We start from the raw sequence: 21,754 nt of genomic DNA, 5'->3' as shown, positions 1-21,754 counted from the left end.
GGGGTGCTCGATTATGGCAAAAATCATAATCCCGATTATTTTTGTTCAATAGTGATATCGCGATTATTTAACACGATTACCTTTTGACTGTCATTTTTGCCAATTACCAATGTTGATATATGCACATATTTTTTCCCACTTGGCTGAGGAGACTACTACACATGCAATCATATATTGTACTAATGATCAAGAAAGACTATAGCCTATATGAGGGAAGAACTCAGGAAGACTGGAGTTCCCGAGCTCAACATTAAAACTTTAATGGACCTGCCAAGAGGGTGGAGCAGCAGGTTTTTTTTTAGTTAATTAGACAGACAGGATTAATGTGTAGGATTTAATCATTGGTCCACAGGTGTGAGCAACTCAGCCTTATATGACAAACATCATCTGATACACATGAAATTTTCAAGGTGTGCTCTACAGTTGATATACAGCGACATGATGTTCACTTAATGGGTGTTTTGTGTGCTCTACAGTTGATATACAGCGACATGATGTTCACGTAATGGGTGTTTTCTAGCACCATATAGTGGACTCAGGAAATGGTATTTAACTCCTTCATGCAATGTTAAATAACAGTGAAAAACTAAAGTTACACGTCTTTGTCCAGCAAGTACTCGTAACAATGTACATTTAAATGTACACCACATAGAAGTGCAATCAAACTGACTGAATAGCGCCCCCTATGAAATTGCAGCAAAGCAGCCCCAGCAGCAGGCAAGATAGTGGACAAAGGAAGTAATGTTTATCTCCTTCTTGCACTGTCTGAAAACAGCCCGGGTCTGAAGACATCTACATGCCCGTGACAGAAGCCCTTCGACTGCGCCGCAGCCCGTATTTCATGTGTTTGTTTCTTTCTTTATTAATCCGCCACTTCAACTCTAAATTTGACCCCCTAAACATGCTCAAAAACTCACCAAATTTGGCAGGCACATCAGATTTGGTGAAAAATTTGATAAAATGTAAAAGTTATCCCCCGAAGTGACAAAATGTGCTCTATAGCGCCACCTATGCACCTAATATGGCCGCCATGACCCGTAGGAATGTCGTAGAGAGATCGAACCAAAACTCAATTATTCGTCTCATCAAGACCTACAAATCATATGCTGCCATCCCTGACCTAAATCCAACAGGAAGTCCGCAATATGCCCATCAAAGTACGACTTTGCGCCAATTTTGGACCCCCAAGAAACACTATCTCCTCCTAGGGCGTTAATGGTATCGGCTTCAAACTTGAATACATGACTTATGACACTGTGCTGAACAAAAGTTGTTAAAAACTTTGTAATAACTCGAATGGTTTAGATATTGTAAGCCCTGAAAGTTGGAGTGCCACATCACACCTTACAATGTAAACCAATGGGGAGGCAATCTCCAGGCAAGGACTTTGTGTCAAACAAATGGTTCTGATGTCTAAACTATAAGTCTGACCACTTTGAAACCTGTATCAATGGATTCCTGACGAAATTTCCTACAAAAAATGTGATTTTGGGGGGGCCATGGGTGTGGGGGTTGAATGGAGCTCATTGAGTGAGAGTGACAGTTTAGTGATAAAGTGCTGCAGAAAAATAAAATCAAAACTAAAATTTGTGGCTCTGTACTTAGGGCCCAAGCAGCTAGCGGTTCACTCACACTCTCCATTCAAATATATGAGTGTTTTTCTGTGTCCAGCTGCAGTTACTTATTGTCTCCACACACCTGACAGTACCCATGTCGATCAAACTTTGACCAGGTCATGTGGGTTGAAAGTCTTTACTTTTCTAAAAATAAACTTGATGAAAATTAGGACATTAATTTCTTTCACACAAACTCATTAAAAGTTTTCAAATTATTAAATGAAATTACAGTGAAAGGGCCCAAAACTTGCATAATTTTGATGACACAGGTGTGAGCAAGGCAGACATGTCTCACCCTGCAGAAAATTCTCATCCTCACACCGTTGAGATTTGATGTTTCGCCATGATGGAGGAAGTTGCTATAACTTTATTGTACATGCTCCAGTCTGCACCAAACTTTACATGTTTGATAAGAGTCCCGGCCTGAACACGTCTACATGACAATATTCCATCAGTGATGCAAACTGGCTGAATAGCGCCCCCTACGAAATTGCAGTGAAGCAGCCCCAGCAGCGGGCATAACAGTGGACACAGGAAGTTCAGCACAGTGTCATAAGTCATGTAACCAAGTTTGAAGCCGATACCATTAATGCCCTAGGAGGAGATAGCATTTAATCGGGGTCCAAAATTGGGGAAAAGTCATACTTTGATGGGTGTATTGCGGACTTCCTGTTGGATTTAGGTCAGGGGTGTCAGTGTATGATTTGTAGGTCTTGATGAGACGAATAATTGAGTTTTAGTTCGATCTCTCTACGACATTCCATGGCGGCCATATTAGATACATAGATGGCACTATAGAGCACATTTTGGCACTTTGGGGGATAATTTTTTACATTTTATCCAATTTTTCACCAGACCTGATTTGCGTGCCAAATTTGGTGAGTTTTTGAACATGTTTAGGGGGTCAAATCTGAAGTGGCAAGATAATAAAGAAACAAACAGAACAGATACAATAGGGTATTTGCCCCTTTGGGGCTCAGGCCCTAAAAACATGTAAATTCAAGATTTGTAGGTCAAAGTCTCGTGACTCATTTAAAGTTCAAATGTAGTCTATATCTAAAACTATGTGGAAGCAGTAAATGTTCAAAAAGGTGTGGGTTTGCTCACACTCTCTATTCAAATATATGAGTATTTTTCTGTGTCCAGCTGCAGTTACTTATTGTCTCTACACACCTGATAGTACACATGTCAATCAAACTTTCAAAATAAAAGCACTCCACACTTGTAAGAAATATCCCTCATTTTTAAAAAGCGAAATGATCTGATCCTGATGGGCCAGAGTGCGAGGTCCCGACCAATGCTGCTTACTGTTGTTGTACTGATGGAATAAATGCTGTGTAAAGGTACACTGAATTTACCATGTGAACCATTATAGTACAGGTGACTCCATCCCCCTCAATTTTTTTTACCCACTTTTTATTAGCATGCAGCCTTAATTTGTCCATGCCAACGATCTTTGACTTCACACTTGGCCATTATTTGAATACCGGCTTGAGAATTTATGGTAAACAAAAATAGAGCACATGAAGGTATAAAACATTAGCACCACCAATGTTTCCAATATTTTCCCATAAATGTGTTTCCATATGAACACATTATTTCTTAATAAATTACTAAAAGTGTAGAGGAAATAGAGGCCCATCTGACCAGAAAACTATATAGCTGGCAGGTAAAGGTGAAACATACAGGACTGTTCACTTATATACTTATATACTGTATTTTACTCAGTAAAATGCACTGATCTAATCACTTTGATATGTGCAGAATTGTGCAGAAGTAATAAGGCCAAGTGCAACTAGAGAAATATCTTCTCTCACATTCCTCATCTGACTTCCATCACTCACTATTTTTCTGTAAAAAAATGAAATACATATGGTTGTTACGTGAAGAAGTAAAATAGTTGTTTGTTTTGGACATCATGATTTTTCAGGGATTGCTGCATCATTTGCTGTGAAGATGTTCAAGGCGTGGATCACAGAGAAAGATGCTAATTCAGTAACCTCATCTTTGAGGAAGGCAAACCTGGATAAAAGACTTCTGGTAAGAAAAAACCAAGGCTCAACAAGAAGTGTACCAAATGCTCCACATGACACACTTCCACTTTTCTCTAAAGTAACCATGGAGGGGGACAGTAAAGGGATGAATGGAGAGCATTAGTATCAAGAGATTTTCATGGTGACTATGTTCACCTGTCAACCCCTGTACTTGATGTTTCTAAATATGCACCAGGCTCCTCAACACGATGCAGTTAAGAATATGAGGGTGCCCCTCATACTTCTCCCTGTTAATCTCTGTAGTTTTGTTCCAATAAAGAACGAACGGCTGTAGCTCAGGAGGTAGGTGGTTCAATTCCCAGCTCCTCCAGTCTGCATGTCGAAGTGCCTTGGGCAAGATACTGAACCCCAAAGTGCTCCTGATGGCTGTGCCATCAGTGTATGAATGGTTGTGAATGGTTAGTTTCCTCTGATGGGCAGGTTCGGACCTTGCATGGTAGCCTCTGTACCCATCTAGCGTATGAATGTGCATGAATGGGTGAATGTGACACGTAGTGTAAAAGTGCTTCGAGTGGTTGAAAGACTAGAAAGGCGCTATACAAGTACAGTCCATTTACCATTAAAGCTCTGAATTCCTGTGAGCCTAAAAACCTGAGGACACAGGGGAGGTGATAGAACATGAATGGGTCAGCTCTACAATAGTTACATGTAGCTGTTGACCATGTTCCAAGCCTCTATTAAAATCTTTGAGAAAACCTGCTGCTCTTCATGTTTAACAAATCCAAACAGTCCTCCAACCATCTCTTTATTGAAAAACAATATAGTTTGTGTTTCTTCCAGTTCATCATAATTATTCTTTTTGCTGCGTGACAGCCCAGCATAAAAAGAAAGTATGCCAAACAAACATACAACAACTTTACTTTGACCTAAATTCTGTTGTCAGCTTGATAACATGCAGATGTTTAGCAGGTATAATGTTTATCATTTTCACCATTTTAGTTTAGTGTGTTAGCATTCTAACATTTGTTTATTAGCACAAAACACAAAGAACAGTGGAGGCTGATGGGAATGTCATTGTCAAATGTTGACCTGATGATGGTGCTAGATGAAAAGTCAGGAGATCACAAAAGTGATTTTAATTCATCCTGAGCAGAACAAGAATGTATTAACCAAAGAGTTGCCAAGACATTTCAGTTTGGACCAAAGTGACAGACAGACATTGCCATACATAGAAGCTCTGCACAAGGATTGGATGACTGACCTCCAAAAGATATACCCATCTGTACTGGTTTTCCGTTGCTGGGTGGAAGCTGGTGGTGAAGTCTAATCCACTAGATAAGGCTAGAGACTAATAACTATACTCTTGGAGGTGGATGTCTTTACAGTACATACAGTTTTCACACCCTATCAAGTATCCCATATTTTGATATTTCAGACTCATCTTAAAATTGATTCAATTTATCATTTTTTTCATCGATCTTCACACATTACTCCACAATGACAAAGCAAAAACAGGTTTTTGAATGTTTTGGAATAAAAAGCTTAAATATTCCATTTACATATATATTCAGACCCTTTGTTATGACATGCAAATGTGCTCTGATTCTCTATCAGTGGTCCTTGAGATGCTTCTACAACTTGATTAGAGTCAACTGCTGCCTTGGACATTATAAAGAAAGGCACACACCTGTCTAAATAAGGTGTCACAGTTAATGGTGTATGTCAGAGTAAAAACCAAGACATGAGGTTGAGAGAATTATCCATAGACCTGGGAGACAGGATTGTGTCAAAGCACAGACCTGGGGAAGGAAAAAGAAAAATCCCGCAGCATTGAAAGTGCCCAAGAGCATGGTAGCTTCCACCATTCTGAAATTGAAATGAGTCGGAACCATCAACACTCTTTGTAGATTTGGCTGCCCTGCCAAACTGAGTAATCGGGGATGAGGGGCCTTGGTCAGACAGGTAACCGAGAATCCAAAGGTCACTGTGAATTAGGGATGTGCAGAGAGCCCAGTATTTGTATTTGTATCTATATTTGTTGAGGCAGAAAAACGTCAATCAAAAACCACACCCATTGACTGACTGATCACGTTTTTGGCCCTCAACTTGCAGGCCTACCCTGCTGGTGGGCTTAGATATAAAAAACTAGGGGGGGAAGCTGAATCCGAATATGAAAAGCACAAATAGTGGGTTTTAACAAATATTTCGTACAACTAATTTAAATTATTTGTTTTCTGGAAGGAAAAAAACCTATCAATAACAGCACAGATAGAAGAAATCAGAAGTGTAATAAAAACAACAACAGGATTGTTATGCCTATTTCCACTTTTATTTGAATACAAATATAAATAATTTTGCTAACTCCGCAAATACAGATACAAATACTGAGCTCTCTGCACATCCCTAAAATAAACGTAGATACCATGTTTGCGATTTCATGTGTCTACGTGGTCGCCATATTGGAGCTATAGAGCCAGGAGCTAAAATGGACTGTAAAGAGACAAAGGCTGAGGGGCTGCATAAAGGGCAAGTATAAGATAAATAAGGAGTTTTTTGAACTGTGAATCATGCAAAGCCAAAAAAATAAATAAATAAAAATTTAGAGTTGGAAATGAACATAATAGATCCTCTTTAATGAATTGATTTAATTATTATCTCTTCTTCTTCTTAGGACTCAAACATTAGTTAACACAATTAAAGAACAAGCGGTTGTCCTACAAATCCTGCTAGGCTAAAAGGGGAATCATGCTAAATACCAAAAGTATTATACTACTGTATTATATAAGTAATCATACTAAACATGTATTCTATTACTGTATTATATAAGTAATCTTGTTAGTGTATATTAGTAACGTACTGTAGGAGCAGTGGGTGCTGCATGGTGAGGAGCAGTGATGCCGTAGGACTGCTGTATGATGGAGCATCAGTGATGCTGCAGGTCAGGAGTGCTGAGTGGACCATGGTGAAATTGAAAATAAACAAGTTATGTTTCAAATAAGCCAGCAATCATACTACATGTGTATTATACTGACATATTATACAAGGAATCATACTAAACATTTTATATTAATTATATAAATGATCATACTGAATATGTGATATGCAATCAAAAGGAGGAGATGGCCGACCTCAGCCATGAATACCTGGTCTTCTCAAGGAATCATACTGCAGTGATGCTGCATGCTGCATGACAGGAGTGCTGTAGGATGAGGACCAGGAGTGCTGCTCAGGGCATGATGGTGACCGATGATGTTACAGGTCAGGAGTGGTGAGGACAGGTGGAGAAGCAGTGATGTTGGCTGCGTGCTGGATGTTGGCTGGGTGCTGTTAGGTGGAGAAGCAGTGATGTTGGCTGGGTGCTGGCAGATGGAGGAGCAGTGGTGTTGGCTGGATGTTTGCTGGGTGTCCTGATAGGCGGAGGAGCAGTGATGTTAGCTGGGTGCTGTTAGGTTGAGGAGCAATGATGGCTGGGTGCTGGTAGATCGAGGAGCTGTGATGTTGGCTGGATGTTAGCTGGGTGCTGGTAGGTGGAGGAGCAGTGATGTTGGCTGGGTGCAGGAGCACTTGCACTAGGAGCATTGCTTAGTCCAAATATTTCCATTGCAATGACTAATGGCACCTTTGAAGCTATTTGGGGGTTGCTTGGCCACTGTTGTTCCTTTTCACCTTTTTGGATTGGCTCTTTCTTCCAAGTGTTGTTTTTTTCTGTCATTTCGTAATTTTTTGCTTCAATTCTCAACCTCTGCCAAATGAATCTTTGTTTTTTTCTTGTTCTACATAAATAGTTCCTCAATCAGGTGAATCAATCATAGGTTTCTAGGGCAATGTTCAAAGATGGTGCATCTGCTCTCAGCCTAGTCTTGCCCATTTTAGTCTTGACAAACTGGTCTGCCTCAAAATGTGCCTGCAGAGTGATGTGAGTTTACTTCCCACACACAACTCAGTTTTTTCAACCAACCTACATTCACATCCCATAGTGGTTAAATGCACAGTGTTAGGAAACACTTTATACTTAGTTGATATGTATGCACTCATTATATATCTGAATGGCAGCCAAGAGCATGAAACAACTTTATATGAATTCATATCACATCAGTAACTGATGCCACTTGTCCTACTGTACTTCAGCGGCACAAGCTGTTGATAATCACAACTAATGAAGTTCCATAACTTAAGTCAGGGAACAAACACCACATCTGATCCCCTAAAACAATTTCCCGCCCAAGCCTATATAGGTGTGTCTAACCCTTTCTCCTCTGTCTCTTTCACCATCTCCCACTCTCTTTCAGCACAAGAACTACTGGGGATTCAATGGAGTCTGAGGACTCCCTGCAATGAGACAGCACCCTCACTCTGCACTCTGAATCTCAACTCCCTGGGTTTTGCCAGATTGATTAAAACTAATGCACATTAATATTTGTAGGGATAGCATTGCAATAATCCAATAGGCTGGTCCAGAATGCAGCTGCACGTGTTCTGACTAAAACTAGAAAAAGAGACCACATTTCTCCCATTTTAGCTTCACTACATTGGCTTCCTGTAAAATTTAGAATAGAATTTAAAATCCTTCTCCTAACTTACAAAGCCCTTAATGGTCAGGCACCATCATATCTTGAAGAGCTCATAATACCGTATTATCCCACTAGAACACTGCGCTCCCAGTATGCAGGCTTACTGGTGGTCCCTACAGTCTCTAAAAGTAGAATGGGAGGCAGAGCCTTCAGCTATCAGGCTCCTCTTCTATGGAACCATCTACCGGATTCAGTCCGGGGTGCAGACACCCTCTCTATGTTTAAGAGTAGGCTTAAAACTTTCCTTTTTGATAAAGCTTATAGTTAGGGCCGACCAGGCTCGCCTTGGATCAGCCCTTAGTTATGCTGCTATAGGCCTAGACTGCTGGGGGACTTCCCATGATGCACTGAGCTCCTCTCTCCTCCTCCTCCTCTCCATCTGTATGCATTCATGTAACATCAATGCATGTCACTAACTTTGCTTCTTCCCCGGAGTTTTTTGTGCTTTCTCATCTCACAGGAAAACCTGAGTCCCGGGCCGAACCTTCGCGGTCCTTCACAGTCCTGATGGCATCCTTCCCTGGCTGTTGCTGCTTGTGCTTGTTGTTGTTGTTGTTGTGATTGTTTTTCTTCTGTCCCCCCTCCCCCTTTCCCTCTCTCTTTCTCTCTCTCAACCCAACCGGTCAAAGCAGATGGCCGCCCACCAAGAGCCGGGGTCTGCTTGAGGTTTCTACCCGTTAAAGGGGAGTTTTTCCTTACCGCTGTCGCCAAGTGCTTGCTCATGGGGGAATTGTTGGGTCTCTGTATATTAAAGAGTACGGTCTTGACCTGCTCTATGTGAAAAGTGCCTTGAGATGACTTCTGTTGTGATATGGCGCTATATAAATAAAAATTGATTGAATGATTGATTGATTGAGCATTCCACTGTTTTGCTGCTGCAATTGAAAAAGTGGTTCAAGCAAATTTTTCAAGCAATGTCTTGTTTAACAGTCTCTTCTCGTTGCTTGTCTTGTTTGTCTTATTTCACCATGAGCTATTAAAATAAATTGTTTAAGGGGTGGGGGAGCTAAAACATGCAGTATCTTATAAAGTAAACAAACATTGGTCATAAACCGAGAATTTTCAAGGCTCAATAAGTTGGATTTTCCGATGATATTGCAATAGTGGTATGAGTTTGTTTTTTTGTCCAGTGGTTTAAGAGCTTGTTTACACAGTCTGCAAAGTGGTTGTGTTACTGTTGTACAAGCCTGTGACCAGGAGGTGGCACAATAAGACACATGATAATATCATAGATTGCATGAACATCATGGCTGCACCCATATTTAAGTAATTACGAATAAATTTTAATAAATTTGTTACCTCCAGCCAGCAAAGAACACTGTTATCTGTAAGAAGCAACTGCTTTGTGTTTTAACAGAGAGAGCTATCAAGGAAAATGCGGACACGGGGGAACCACCTAGGATAGCATCCACTCAACTAGCAGAGGAACCTGGCACAAGTGCTCAAACAGCAGAATTGTACTCTGCTACAGGATCCACACATCCAGAATCAGCAGAAAACTGTACTGTAGGTCAAAAGATCTGTAATATTATTAGGAAGTCCTATAAAAGAATCAATTTATGTTTCTATATAAAATAAAAGAAACAATATATGTTCCATGTGGATCTTGTATTTAAATACTTTTGTGATCTCATACAGAGGCATTGCAGATCAAAAGGAGGAGATGGCCGACCTCAGCCATGAATACCTGGTCTTCTCAACATCAAGCATTCAGAGAAAGAATACAGCAGAACCAAAACCAATGGATGGAGGCCCAGCTGGCTCTGAGTATTGACAGAGAGCAGGGGATGATAAACGGCATCTTAGAAGTAATGGTTGTACTACTGAGTGTGTGGTGTTGGTTCTGATGCAGGGTCTCCAAGCTCTTCAGCCCCAGTTTCCCTGCCCCCTGCAACCCACACATTCCCACACTATCTAGCCCAGCAACAGGAACCATCTTGCACTTGAGGAGGAATACAGATACCAACAACTGTAGTGTGGATTATTTATGCACAGCTAATTGCATTTGTTAAATGAAGCACGCTTCAATGCAAAAAGTTCTGTTAAGTTTATTTTAAGTAAAACATCAGAATAAAGTTGCACATTACCAAACTGTGGTCATGATTAGTGGAAGTGGAAGTCACTCCTCTTCAAGAGGACCCTCCACCTTTATTTCAACCTTCCAAATGCCATTTCAATCAGGAGAGACAAGTGAATGCAGCAAAAAGAACTGTTTCTTATACAAATGATATTGAAAATTGAGTGTTAACAAAAGTCTTTGGCGCTTAGACTCTTCAGGGAGATTTTGAATCGAAGGACATCAGTCCTGAGCAGGCGCAAGATAGATCCCGCATGGAGTCCAGACACTGGTGGTGGTGGCTCATGACTTCTGCTGAGGCTGATGAGGCTGATGAGGTTGATGAGGTGATGTACTGATGAATCGCGAAGGCTGGGCGGTGATTGGGAAGTGGTGGGGTGCGCAAAACGGCTATATGAAAGCACTAAGGCAGGGAAGGAGAAAACATATTTAAAAAGACAGCCACATTATGATAGGCTGACAAATGAAGGTGTGTCACTGTGCTATTGGTTAGATATGATCAGCTGATGTGAACAGCTGATGTCTTAATTGACACCCAGTGGAATGACAGCAAAGAAATTATAAGTGAGCATGTGTTAGGGATGGGAAATGACAGATGGTTTGAGAAATAATACTAATGACCTGAGCATGCAAAAGATAGTCTTCCTGACTGAACTTTCGCTAAGCTTCATATCCACCACTGTCCGTGCTACACTCAAGTATATTAAATATTAAAGGACCCTTGTTCTGGGGTTAATGCGGGAGACTGCATGTGGCCCTTCAGTAGCCAGTCAAGAAGGGGATATGCCGGATCTCCAAGCAGGAAAAGTCAACTGCTGTCCCTACACTCACACTCTGAAAATTAAATGACAAACGTTCAGTTTACAAATACAATACATAATGGGGACAGTGGCACCAATTGAGCTCATGCTTGGAGCCCACAGGCAACTGATGGCTTATATATAGCTTAGAAAGTTACAATGAACTGGCCCTCTTGTTTGGATGTGGATTAAAACTAGTCCTACCCATTTGTTTTTCAATTTTCCCCCAATGGAATTCTTAATTGAATAGAAAATCTTAGGGCCCTTTTTTAATGATGTGCAAGTGCATTTAAGGTGTGTCCAAATCCGCTTTTGCTATTTTAATGGCGGAAAAAATTGTCGATGTGCCAGGCGCATGGTTAAAAGAGGTTGTCCTTAGTCTCTTAATTAATCATGGGTGTGTTTTTGGCATATGCAATAAACCAATCAGAGTGTCATCTCCCATTCCCTTTAAAAGCCAGGTGCGCTTGCACCTTGGCGGATTGCTATTATGATGGCGCATTTGCCAAGTAGTAAGAAGGGACACTGAGGAGGAGTAGGCTTCCGTGTGGATGTGGTGAAGGAGTTATCTCGTTGGTACAGCTGGATCAAGTCATGGACGGTATGTTGCCAAGGAACGTGGATCACGGGGTGCATCCCAAGTCTCTTAAATTGCATCCACGTTGTGGTGATCACCCAAATTATACCTATTGATGGTTATATTAATTAACATATTACGTAAAACATGGTATTTGTAAACAATGGTTGAATGATGATTTGAAAGTTTTGTATTTCTTTGTCATTTGTGTTATTTACATGACTATATGATTGGTTTTATGTATCATCTCAAAATCAGACATTCATATTCTGGATTACGGTATGTTATGTAATGTGATCGCCCATATTATGTTTTTTTACTCACCTCCACACCCCGCCGGCCCAGTCAGCCAGTGATATGCATGGATGTATAAAGAGAACTGGATACAGCGTCGGAGGCAGGGCCCCATTCATTCCTATGAAAGTTGCTCAATGGCGCATGAAGCCAAAAAAGTTCCACTTCCGCATATAAAATTACCCGGATCTTCCAGGATCACTGGGCCCATAGAGTGAGCACACTAGTGGCTTTCGCCAGCCGAGCCGGCTACTTACAGTTTAGCCCTCCGGCTAACTTGAATGCTGGATCACATATCCAGCATATGCAGCGCTATGCTCAACTCTACAACTGCAGCTTTTCAGCTTAGCATCCTTATTACATTTGCCATAATCATGCCACCTCCACATTTTGTACACCTTTGCCTCCATTTACATTGTTGTGCTGTGTGTCCCATTCTTTGACATTTAAAGCACCTTAAAGCTTGCGGAATGTACTCTCTCACCTTATAATCGTATAGGTGTAATCCAGCCCATTTTTACCTCAGGCATTATCTTCTCAAACACAAGCAATACTGACAAGCGATCAGATTTGACACCACTTTTATTAGTTTGGAGTCTTTTGGCCTCTATCACCTTTCCATCCTGTGTCTCTTTCTTCACCTCTTCCACGGACATATCCAGTGGTACATTTGAAATCAATCCTCTCAACTTTGCTGCCATTCCTGGTATGTGCACTGTAATCTTTCTGTCATCAAGGCTACCCAGTTTCAGTATCCTTTCCCACTGCTTCTTATTACTCAGCAGTTTAGCATACTTTAGTTTTCCAGTTTCTCTCTCTATTGCTTTAGTCCCCTGAACTGGATGAGTGGCCTTTATCATTATTGAGCATAATAATAACTTTCCATTCTGTGGTAGGTCTTGGATTATGCTCTCCTCCAGTACTTGCTTCAGACCATGACTGTTTCCTTGCAAATTTTTTTTGGCTAAACTCCATCCCTGGAGGCCACCCCTCACCATCTGAACTATCACCCATTACTACACTCACAATACTGTTTGATTGCAACCAACTGTCTCTCCGTCCAAACAGTTCTTGTCTCCGTTCAAACCCTTCCTCCCAGCCACTAGTCGGGGCTCCTTCTTCCAACTGGATGATCTGGAAGTGTGAGTCAATTTAACACAAAGCAATAGGTGATTGACTACCACTGATATTGATAAAGCAACTTAGTTTTAAAAAGAAAAACTTTTAACCTCTGTCCTAACGATGTAAGAAGGCCTCCCCTTTGTATTAACAAAGGCAGTAGTACAGAGAATTCTATGATTTGAGGGATGTGATGCGCATTGTCGAATCACTGTGCAATGGCACGTGCCTCATCCAATGCAGGTGCCTGTATTAAATCTTGTGCTACAAGAACCATGTTCTTGCAGAACAGATACACAAACTTCTTCATGGTACTTTTGTGCACTCCAAACTGATTTGCAATCACCCAGTACTCCACACAGCTTCCAAGTTTGTATGGTGCTATTGCCACTCTCATGTGCAGGGGCACAGGAGCGCGAACAGTGATATCCTGGGGACACATTTTCACACACCAGTTCACACAGCTCCATGAATGATCTTCTGGACATTCTGAAGTTTTCTCTTCACTCTAGGTCACTGAACTTCTTCAGGACTACCTGTTCCCACCAAACCTTGCTGCAAATCCTCACCCAAAAAGGCTGAGTAGCAGGGGGTGGTAGAATTGGTAAGCCTACCTCCATAGGGAGTGCCAAGGTCACAATCAGTTGGATACGTTTCTGCTCTCAACCAGGTTTCCCAAAAGTAGCATCTGAAGTAATCGTAATTGCAATAGGATTAGGCCCATGGCAGTGATGAAGATCATTATCTGATAGAACAGCATAGTTGTTTTGGTCTAATGATGTTGTGTGATATATTTATAGTGCTGACCTGTATGGCATGCATGGACAAATAAGCCAGTCGGGTTAACTAGAGCTCTTGTGTACTCGTTATTGACTTAGAAGTAATAGAACATAATAACAGGAAGTAAACAAAGCAACTCAACATCACAACTCTCTCTAGATAATCAAACTAACTATATAACACATGTCAACAGGATTATTATAGGAAGTTGTCACCTTTGCAATCATGTAAACAGTAATCGCACTAATGTCTTAATCGCAGTATTGGGCATAATCGTAATACTGTGCAAATGGAAACATAGCAAATGTTTGAATATGATTACATCACATATCTGTAGTGATAGTAAGATTGCTCTTGCTGACTTAAGCCAGCCATTTTTTCTCCTCTCCATGAGGAGTGATTGGAGCATCCCCATGCAGCACAGCAAACCATGGTGGAGACTATGTGCAAGGACAACATGGAGGAAAGGGCACAGACAAACTGTTTGACATGCTATTCATGTTTCTGAGTTTATAAGAGATTTATTTAATGAATTCATTGCAGTAAATAAGTGCATAGCAAAAAGACAATTTTTTTTCAATCAGTTTTTATTTACAAGCGCCAAATCACAACAAAAGTCATCTCAGGGCACTTTTCACATAGAGCAGGTCTAGACCGTACTCTTTAATTTACAGAGACCCAATAATTCCCCCATGAGCAAGCACTTGGCGACAGCGGTAAGGAAAAACTTCCCTTTAACGGGTAGAAACCTAAAGCGGAACCCGGCTCTTGGTGGGCAGCCATCTGCTTTGACCGGTTGGGTTGAGAGAGAGAAAGAAAGAGGGGGGAGGAGGAGGGGACAGAATAACAACAATATATAATACATAAAATATATATGTTTATATGTATATAAACACACACACAATGTGGTCTGTCTAGCAGATCTCTGCATATGCATGCCTGCCTTGCTGCCTTTTGCATGCAAAAAATGGATACTAAAGTTGTTTTGAATTTGAATACATTATTTGTCAATGTATATATTTATAAGTGCAGGGGTGAATTGTAAAAGGAAAGATTAATTCCACTTATTTGCAGTGGATTTCCTAAGACAACACACTAAACATCACCATGCTGCTGCTGCTAGTCCATTGACCCATTGTGCTGTCAGTTGACAATCGTTGATAAGTCACCTGTTGGTCTCCTTCTGTCCTATCTGAAAGTCATAAAGATTACATAAATCATTAAGATTACTTAGGCCCTACGTTACCATGGGATTACTGAAACCACCATGAATTAAAGAGATGGTAGAAAATTAATCTAATCTGAATTTTGAAATATTCCTTCCCTTTCCCTTTTACATAATAACCAGTAGGATGTGATTGCTCTTGACTACCGTACAAGTTTAAGAACATAATAAAAAAAAATCAAAGTAATAATCAAGAACAACATGCTTAACCAAGGTAACATTGGCCTAAAATATGTCAATAAGGCAGGTAACACTAGTTCACACTAGTCCTAAATTATTAGCACATTTTACTTTTTAAAAAAGCATACTGATACATACATGTTGAGACATACATGTCGGTGTGCTATATACATATATACATACATACATACATACACACACACACACACACAGATATATATATATATACACACCAAAGATATACCAAAAATCGCAATTCTATCTCTCTGTATTTACGCATTCAAATTGCCCGCCAAGAACTTCCTGGAACTATCTTAAGTCTACGTGAATCACGTGACGATCAATCATTTTGAACTTCCATTGACGTGACTCTTTCTCTATATGACTCTACCATGAACTACTAGTTTCAGTATTGGTATGGGAGTAAGCAGCTAGTAGTAGTAGTAGAACTTGATAGTAGTTTCAGTATTGGTATTAGCATGTTGCTATGACAAAAGGTATTAGTTAGTTTTAGTATTAGCACTGCTACCTTCAGTGTTGGGGAAGCTACTTTCACATTGTAGACAAGATGCTTTTCATTGCAAGTAGTGTAGCTACAGCAACACTACACACTTTTGTTGAAAGTAGAAAGCTACACTACATGCTACAGGGAAATGTAGTTAAACAAGTGGTCTTGTTACATTTTGATAGCAGTGTTGCTACTATTTGCTTCTATTTGCTGTATTTAGCGACACCACTTCCAACACTGGCTATTATTGGAAGTATTGATATTCAGCATTAAGTGTGTGTGTATGTGCGTGTGTGTGTGTGTGTGTGTGTGTGTGTGTATGTGTGTGTGTGTGTGTGTGTGTGTGTGTGTGTGTGTGTGTGTGTGTGTGTTTTCTCCCTCCCGCCCAGTACTATGCTCCTCTGCTGACAGTGTTCAGCACTCAGGGTCAGTCACAGCTGGTGCTGCTGCTGAAGATCCAAGAGTACTGCTACGACAACATCCACTTCATGAAGTCCTTCTCTAAGATAGTGATGCTCTTCTACAAAGGTCAGCATCTCACACATTCAGAGCCTGTCCAACCACTTAACACATTTTTACTGCACTGACTATATTATTACGAACATACAGCAGCTGTTGTCTCTGTTTATCTTCCAGGTGTTTGGTTCCAGATGTGTTGTCTTTGGTGTTCATGAATAGAAATGTAAGCTCCCATCACTGAATGTTTTTGTCTCTCAACCCAGCTGATGTCCTGAGTGAGGAGGCCATACTGAAGTGGTACAAAGATACCCATGCTGCCAAAGGGAAGAGTATCTTCTTGGAACAGATGAAGAAATTTGTAGAGTGGCTCCAGAATGCAGAAGAAGGCAATAACAATATTACTTCCTTTATTTCATACTTTCTAGATTCTGTTAGTATTAATTTCAAATAACAGTGCATGATCATGGAACATATTTAGTCAAGAAATGGGATGTAATTTGCAGAGTTTTTTACAGTAAATTAGTAACAGCAAAAATATTTCTAAATTGGAGTAATGGGATTTGAAAAAGCTTATCCATGTGGATATTTTCTGCTGTGAAATTGTGTATCAAGTACTCACAGCAGCTGGCTGTGCTATCCTCATGTATGAATTTAAACAAATATGAATTGTTATAGGTATCTCATAACTTCCCTATGACTTAAAAGATATAATGAGATTGTATCTCATGAGAAACATCTAGTAAGTCAAAAGTATGACTTATCTCATGATTAAGACTTATTATCAAATATCTGTCTTGGTATCTCTAATTATTATCACAATTATGGTAACATCTTATAGTTATAATAACTTAAGCCCCAGACAGCATTAACAGCATTACAAGGGGAGGTGGGGAATGAAATATTCTCTGTGCTCTTCTGGAATTGAACTCATGGTTGTGGATGGCATTTTAATCATGGGGAAAAGACAGCATGTGGTCTGTTATAGCTATGGACATTCAGTAGGACAAAGCCTCTCCAGGGGGACGCTGGAGAGTTGAAGGTGAGGCAAAGACACTGTTTGATGTGAAGAAGAGTCAAAACTCATCCTCCTTTGACTGAGTCATAACTCAGTCAAATCTGAATACACAGACATGAAACACACATTGATATCATTCAGTTTACACTTCCATTATCTCCAATGTCCATCTCAAATAAATCTCCATAAATCCACTTAGAAATGAGAAAAAAAGAGGCTGAAGAACTTGAGAATCATCACATTTCATTTCTTCATCATCAAGTTTTCCTCAGTATCAAAGTAATCCAGTGATAGTTGTCTGTACATCCATGGCTACACTGCAAATAGGAGCTGCTAATAGCTAATTCAGCAGACTATTTTCCAAAATGTAAACAAATATTGGCTAAAAAGAGAAAACCAGCACCTACTTGTAACTGACATTACAACAGCCCATTTGATGAGCTTTTATGGCATTTTGCTCTCCTGATTGTTTTTTTTCCCTGCTGTTATATCGGTTTCCAAATAGGCAATATATATGTTGGTGTTAATATGTTTTCTCCTGTCAGATTAGCAAAAACATCTTCATTTTCACACAAAAGTCAGATTTCACACTGAGCTTGTTAAGAAAACAGTAGGACAAGCATGTATTTTCCTGGCAGGAATCGGTATCCATACATTTAGGAGTCATTGGGTACGTTTACATGCACACTAATATTCCTTTCCATTTTTGCGAATATGACAATGGGTCATGTAAATAGTATATTCTGTTTGGATATTGTGAATTAGGTCTTATTCCGAATGTAGCATTAAGACATGTGAGATATGTCGGTATTATTCGGGGTTTAGGAGCATTCTTTGGGCATGCTATTTACTGCAGTTTGCGACACAGGAGCAGGAAGGTAGACAGTGGAGAGGAATGAAAGGAGAGTGGAGAGCTGTTCAGGGCGGGCTGTAAAAGTAGAGTGCGCCCTTTCCACAACGGGGACCAAGCAGTTTACATCATGGGACAACCTAGGTACTGCATGTGCCTGTAACTATTAATTTATAATATCATTCATATCAATATCACTCATAAATATCAGGCAGCAGCTCACTACTGTTTTCACCTTGCTGGTTTACTTCACTGTGTGCAGAGATCTTGTGATTCCCATCCCCACTGGAGCAGAGGGAAAACCTGACAACCCTCTGCATGTAAACAGGAATATTAATGGGATATTCCTTCTCATTAGCCATGTAAACAGCGAAGTAGGGATATTATCATTTTTGGAATAAGGGGAAAAAACGGAATATTTTGTGCATGTAAATGTAGTCAGTGATGTACCCAGTGAGCAGTAATTGTCAGTGTAACCAGCAGATGGAGCTACTTCTTCATGTCTTTTTTTTGTCTACAGAGTCAGAGTCAGAGGGGGAGGAGGGCTAGAGGAGGAGCAGCAGGAGTCGGTCTTCCTGTATTCAACAGCCTGAGAGTCAGCACAGCAGCTAGTTTCCATGTTGTGTAGTGTCCAAACCACAGCATTACGGACCCCTCCCTTCCTGAGGCAGCCAGTCTCTGAGACACGAGAGTCACAGGATTCAGTTCCACACATGTAGACAACCCTACTGACATCCAACCACCTCAGCACTGCCTGCAGAGATCAGCACAGACTCCATCTATGACACTGTCCATGAATGACCTCTGCAGTAGATTTACATGTTTTAGCACACAAGTGAGTTTTACAAAGTATGCTTATATGTGTAAATTGGCAATGCTTTCATCCTTTTATGAATAAAGTGGTTTTATATGTATGTGTGTACACTGCTTTTTTTCTTCAGCACAATCAATAAAAATCCATTGTGTAACCATTGTGTTTACAACAGTAACATATTGCATACAGTAACTCCTAAGTGGTGATTTTCACATTTTACTTCAGAGCTCTGCTATGGGTTGAGAAATATTACAAATTCTGGGGTTATCAAAACCCTTTGGATTTTGTTAAAAATACATGTCGATCATGTGGTAAACAAGTTATTTTGGGGGGAGGGGATCTGTTTTGTCTTCACTGATATGTAGAAGCAGGCTAAATCTCAGGCACTGTTGAGCCCTATTTCTAATGTTTTCCAGTCTGTACACTGTGGAGCCAATTTCTGCCCATGAGAATAAATTCAATTTTCACAGTTTCCAAAATGAAGTGATACAACATCATATGAATCATGTGTAGAAGGTGAAATTCAGTGATGTTCCTACAAGGGGTGTTCCCAAATACAATTATGTTATTCTGCAAATCACAAATAGTGGGGGTTTAATATTTGTGTCATACAAATATTTTAAAAATTATTTGTTTTCGGGAAGAAAAAAAACCCATGTCAAATACCAGCATGCAGGTCGGTTACATCGCTATCTCAGTCTCTCTTCTCTGCTCCACTGCTACGTCTATCAGCAGGTCTCGAGGGGAGTCACATCCACCTGCTTCATGATGCACCTTTCCTAATTTGGATATCACTCCCAGAGTTGAGGGTGTTCCCCAGAGGTAAAGCTGAGCTACTGACACAAGCAAAGTGCTCTCAAGGAACTCTCCATAACCTGTCGTTCCCCTTCCCCTTTCCACAAAGTTAGGTTGTAAAAATTAGGCAATAAATGAAAAGTGCAAAGTAAGAACCTTTGAAGTTCCTCCATACACATTACATGGTGTTCTGTAGAGGTCTGTCTGCAATGAGCCGATGAGTAAAGTTTTAGCTCAGTAGTCAGCGCAGTTGTCTATGATCTGGGAGACTCCAGTTTAAGACCTGCTGTGGGGACCTCCTGCGTAAGGTAGTTTATTCATGAACATTTATTGTAACACTTCAATTTTCTAAAATTAAAAGCGTAATAAAAACAAAAAGTTTTTGATTTAGCATAATCACCATGTTAAAATCTTTAAAATGGCATCTACTCCTGACTTGTCTTCTGTTTTTCATCTATTTATGAAAAAATGACAATTTTGCTTCAATAAAAACATCTTTAAACATCTGTCTCTAAACTATTTGTGATGTCACAAGTCCTGCTCGTAGGCCCATCAACAACCACTTAAAGTTGTATTTTAAAGGAGCACAAAACTTTCCACTTTCAGCAGATGAATATGAAAACAAACTGTGCACGTACATCATTCTGCACCGTGAAGCTCAAAGATTTAACTGAAGGAACAAGAATGAAAAAACATTTTTGAATGGAGGGGACTTTAAACAAAATATCTTTGAAACTCACTTGCGTTGTATAAACATCAACTCTGTGATACTTTTGTTCAAACATCAACCCTGCGATACTTTTGGTCAATGTTCCATTACTGTCTCTCGATAGTTCAGTTTAAGTGGAGACTGATTTGAAAAATCTGCACTGCACCGTTACACCAGTGTAAAGATAAAGGAACTTTGACGAAAATGAATGCAGACTTGATGGTCACTTGATTACACAACTCAAGCTTCAAGACAACCAAGCTATTTTCATTACAGAAATTAATGGAAACATATGACAGCTGGAATGGTACAAAAATACGCCAAATGTTTTAGAACACAACATCATATATGTCATTGCTGTGTGATGCTGTGTTGGTTGCTGCTTGATCTGCTTGGTCTAGGGAGTGGAGGCCCTTGACCAGCAGCTTCAGGTCCCCATGGACTGCACCAACGCTCTGCCTCTAGAGTGACCAGCTCCATATCCGCTCCATAACGCCCACATCAGGTCACAACACTGGTCATAGGTGATTCCATCATTAGGAATGTCAGAACAAACTCTGCCCCGGGTGCCACTGTCTGCAATATAGAGGATAAAGCCATTGACATCCTTACAAATGAACAGGATATTAACAAGGTCATTGTACACATAGGCACGAATAACATCTGTAAGGAGCAGTCTGAACTTCTGAAAAGTCACTTTGTGCACTTGTTCTGCTCTCTGAAGAGATCCACATTTACATGTCTGGCCCCATCCCCTCCTGTGGCCGTGGTGTTAGGCATTTCAGTAGGCTACTGTCTGTACACATCTGGCTCTCATCAGCCTGCGCTGCAGACAGTCTCCTATATCGACAACTTCAACCTCCTCTGGGAACATAGACATTCAGAGGCAATGGTATACATCCAAACTGGCTGGGGGAAAAACTTCTTTCAGCAAACATTTTGTTTTCTGTTACCCACCCCATGCTCCACTAACAGGTAGCCAAAATACTTCCACAACATCTGAGCAGTCACTCAATTATGTTTTTCATGAGGAGCCAGGAACCTCTGACAATGATGTAAATTCTCCCAGTACACCACATAGAAGTCGACCAAACGTGTCTGTTATTTTCCTGTGCCTATTGTGCCCTCTCGTCTGCCCATTGTTACATCTAAAGAGCATGTTACACTTGAATCATCTCAAGACTTTAAAATATGCCACAGGCTCAGACTGTTGCATTTAAACATCAGAAGCCTGCCCCCAAAAATTGACTATATCCACGTTTTGATAAATAAAACCTCCCTGGACATCCTCGTTGTGACTGAAACATGACTTTCCCCTAAGATCACAAATAACAACATTACTATAGATGGAACGTGATCTAAGAAGTAAGG

The 21,754-nt window shown here is 40.4% G+C and overlaps 1 protein-coding gene and 1 long non-coding RNA gene across 2 annotated transcripts; both read left to right on the top strand.

Moving 5' to 3' along the window:
• Window positions 1–1,030: 1,030 nt before the first annotated feature.
• LOC137198112 (eIF5-mimic protein 1-like) lies at window positions 1,031–18,614 on the top strand. The gene is made up of 8 exons (XM_067611772.1): window positions 1,031–1,037; window positions 3,547–3,656; window positions 10,450–10,584; window positions 10,798–10,829; window positions 12,372–12,390; window positions 16,131–16,269; window positions 16,464–16,586; window positions 18,586–18,614. The coding sequence occupies exons 1-8, from the start codon at window positions 1,031–1,033 to the stop codon at window positions 18,612–18,614; spliced, it is 594 nt and encodes a 197-aa protein (XP_067467873.1).
• Window positions 6,658–10,239, top strand: LOC137198457 (uncharacterized). Its single transcript, XR_010931646.1, has 3 exons — window positions 6,658–6,868; window positions 9,539–9,687; window positions 9,820–10,239. It is a non-coding gene; the product is annotated as an uncharacterized lncRNA (long non-coding RNA).
• Window positions 18,615–21,754: the final 3,140 nt, after the last annotated feature.

This window comes from Thunnus thynnus, chromosome 15, assembly GCF_963924715.1.
Source record: "Thunnus thynnus chromosome 15, fThuThy2.1, whole genome shotgun sequence".
In the NCBI taxonomy this organism is placed as follows: domain Eukaryota; kingdom Metazoa; phylum Chordata; class Actinopteri; order Scombriformes; family Scombridae; genus Thunnus; species Thunnus thynnus.
The sequence above is the reverse complement of the archived record's forward strand: the minus strand, read 5'-3'. Positions and strand labels throughout refer to the sequence as shown.

Bases quoted from the DNA above. Each gene is read 5' to 3' on its own strand.
- LOC137198112 (XM_067611772.1), top strand. The intron at 3,657-10,449 runs GTAAGAAAAAAC...TTTGGCGCTTAG, and splicing joins ACCTGGATAAAAGACTTCTG to ACTCTTCAGGGAGATTTTGA. The intron at 16,270-16,463 runs GTCAGCATCTCA...CTCTCAACCCAG, and splicing joins AGTGATGCTCTTCTACAAAG to CTGATGTCCTGAGTGAGGAG.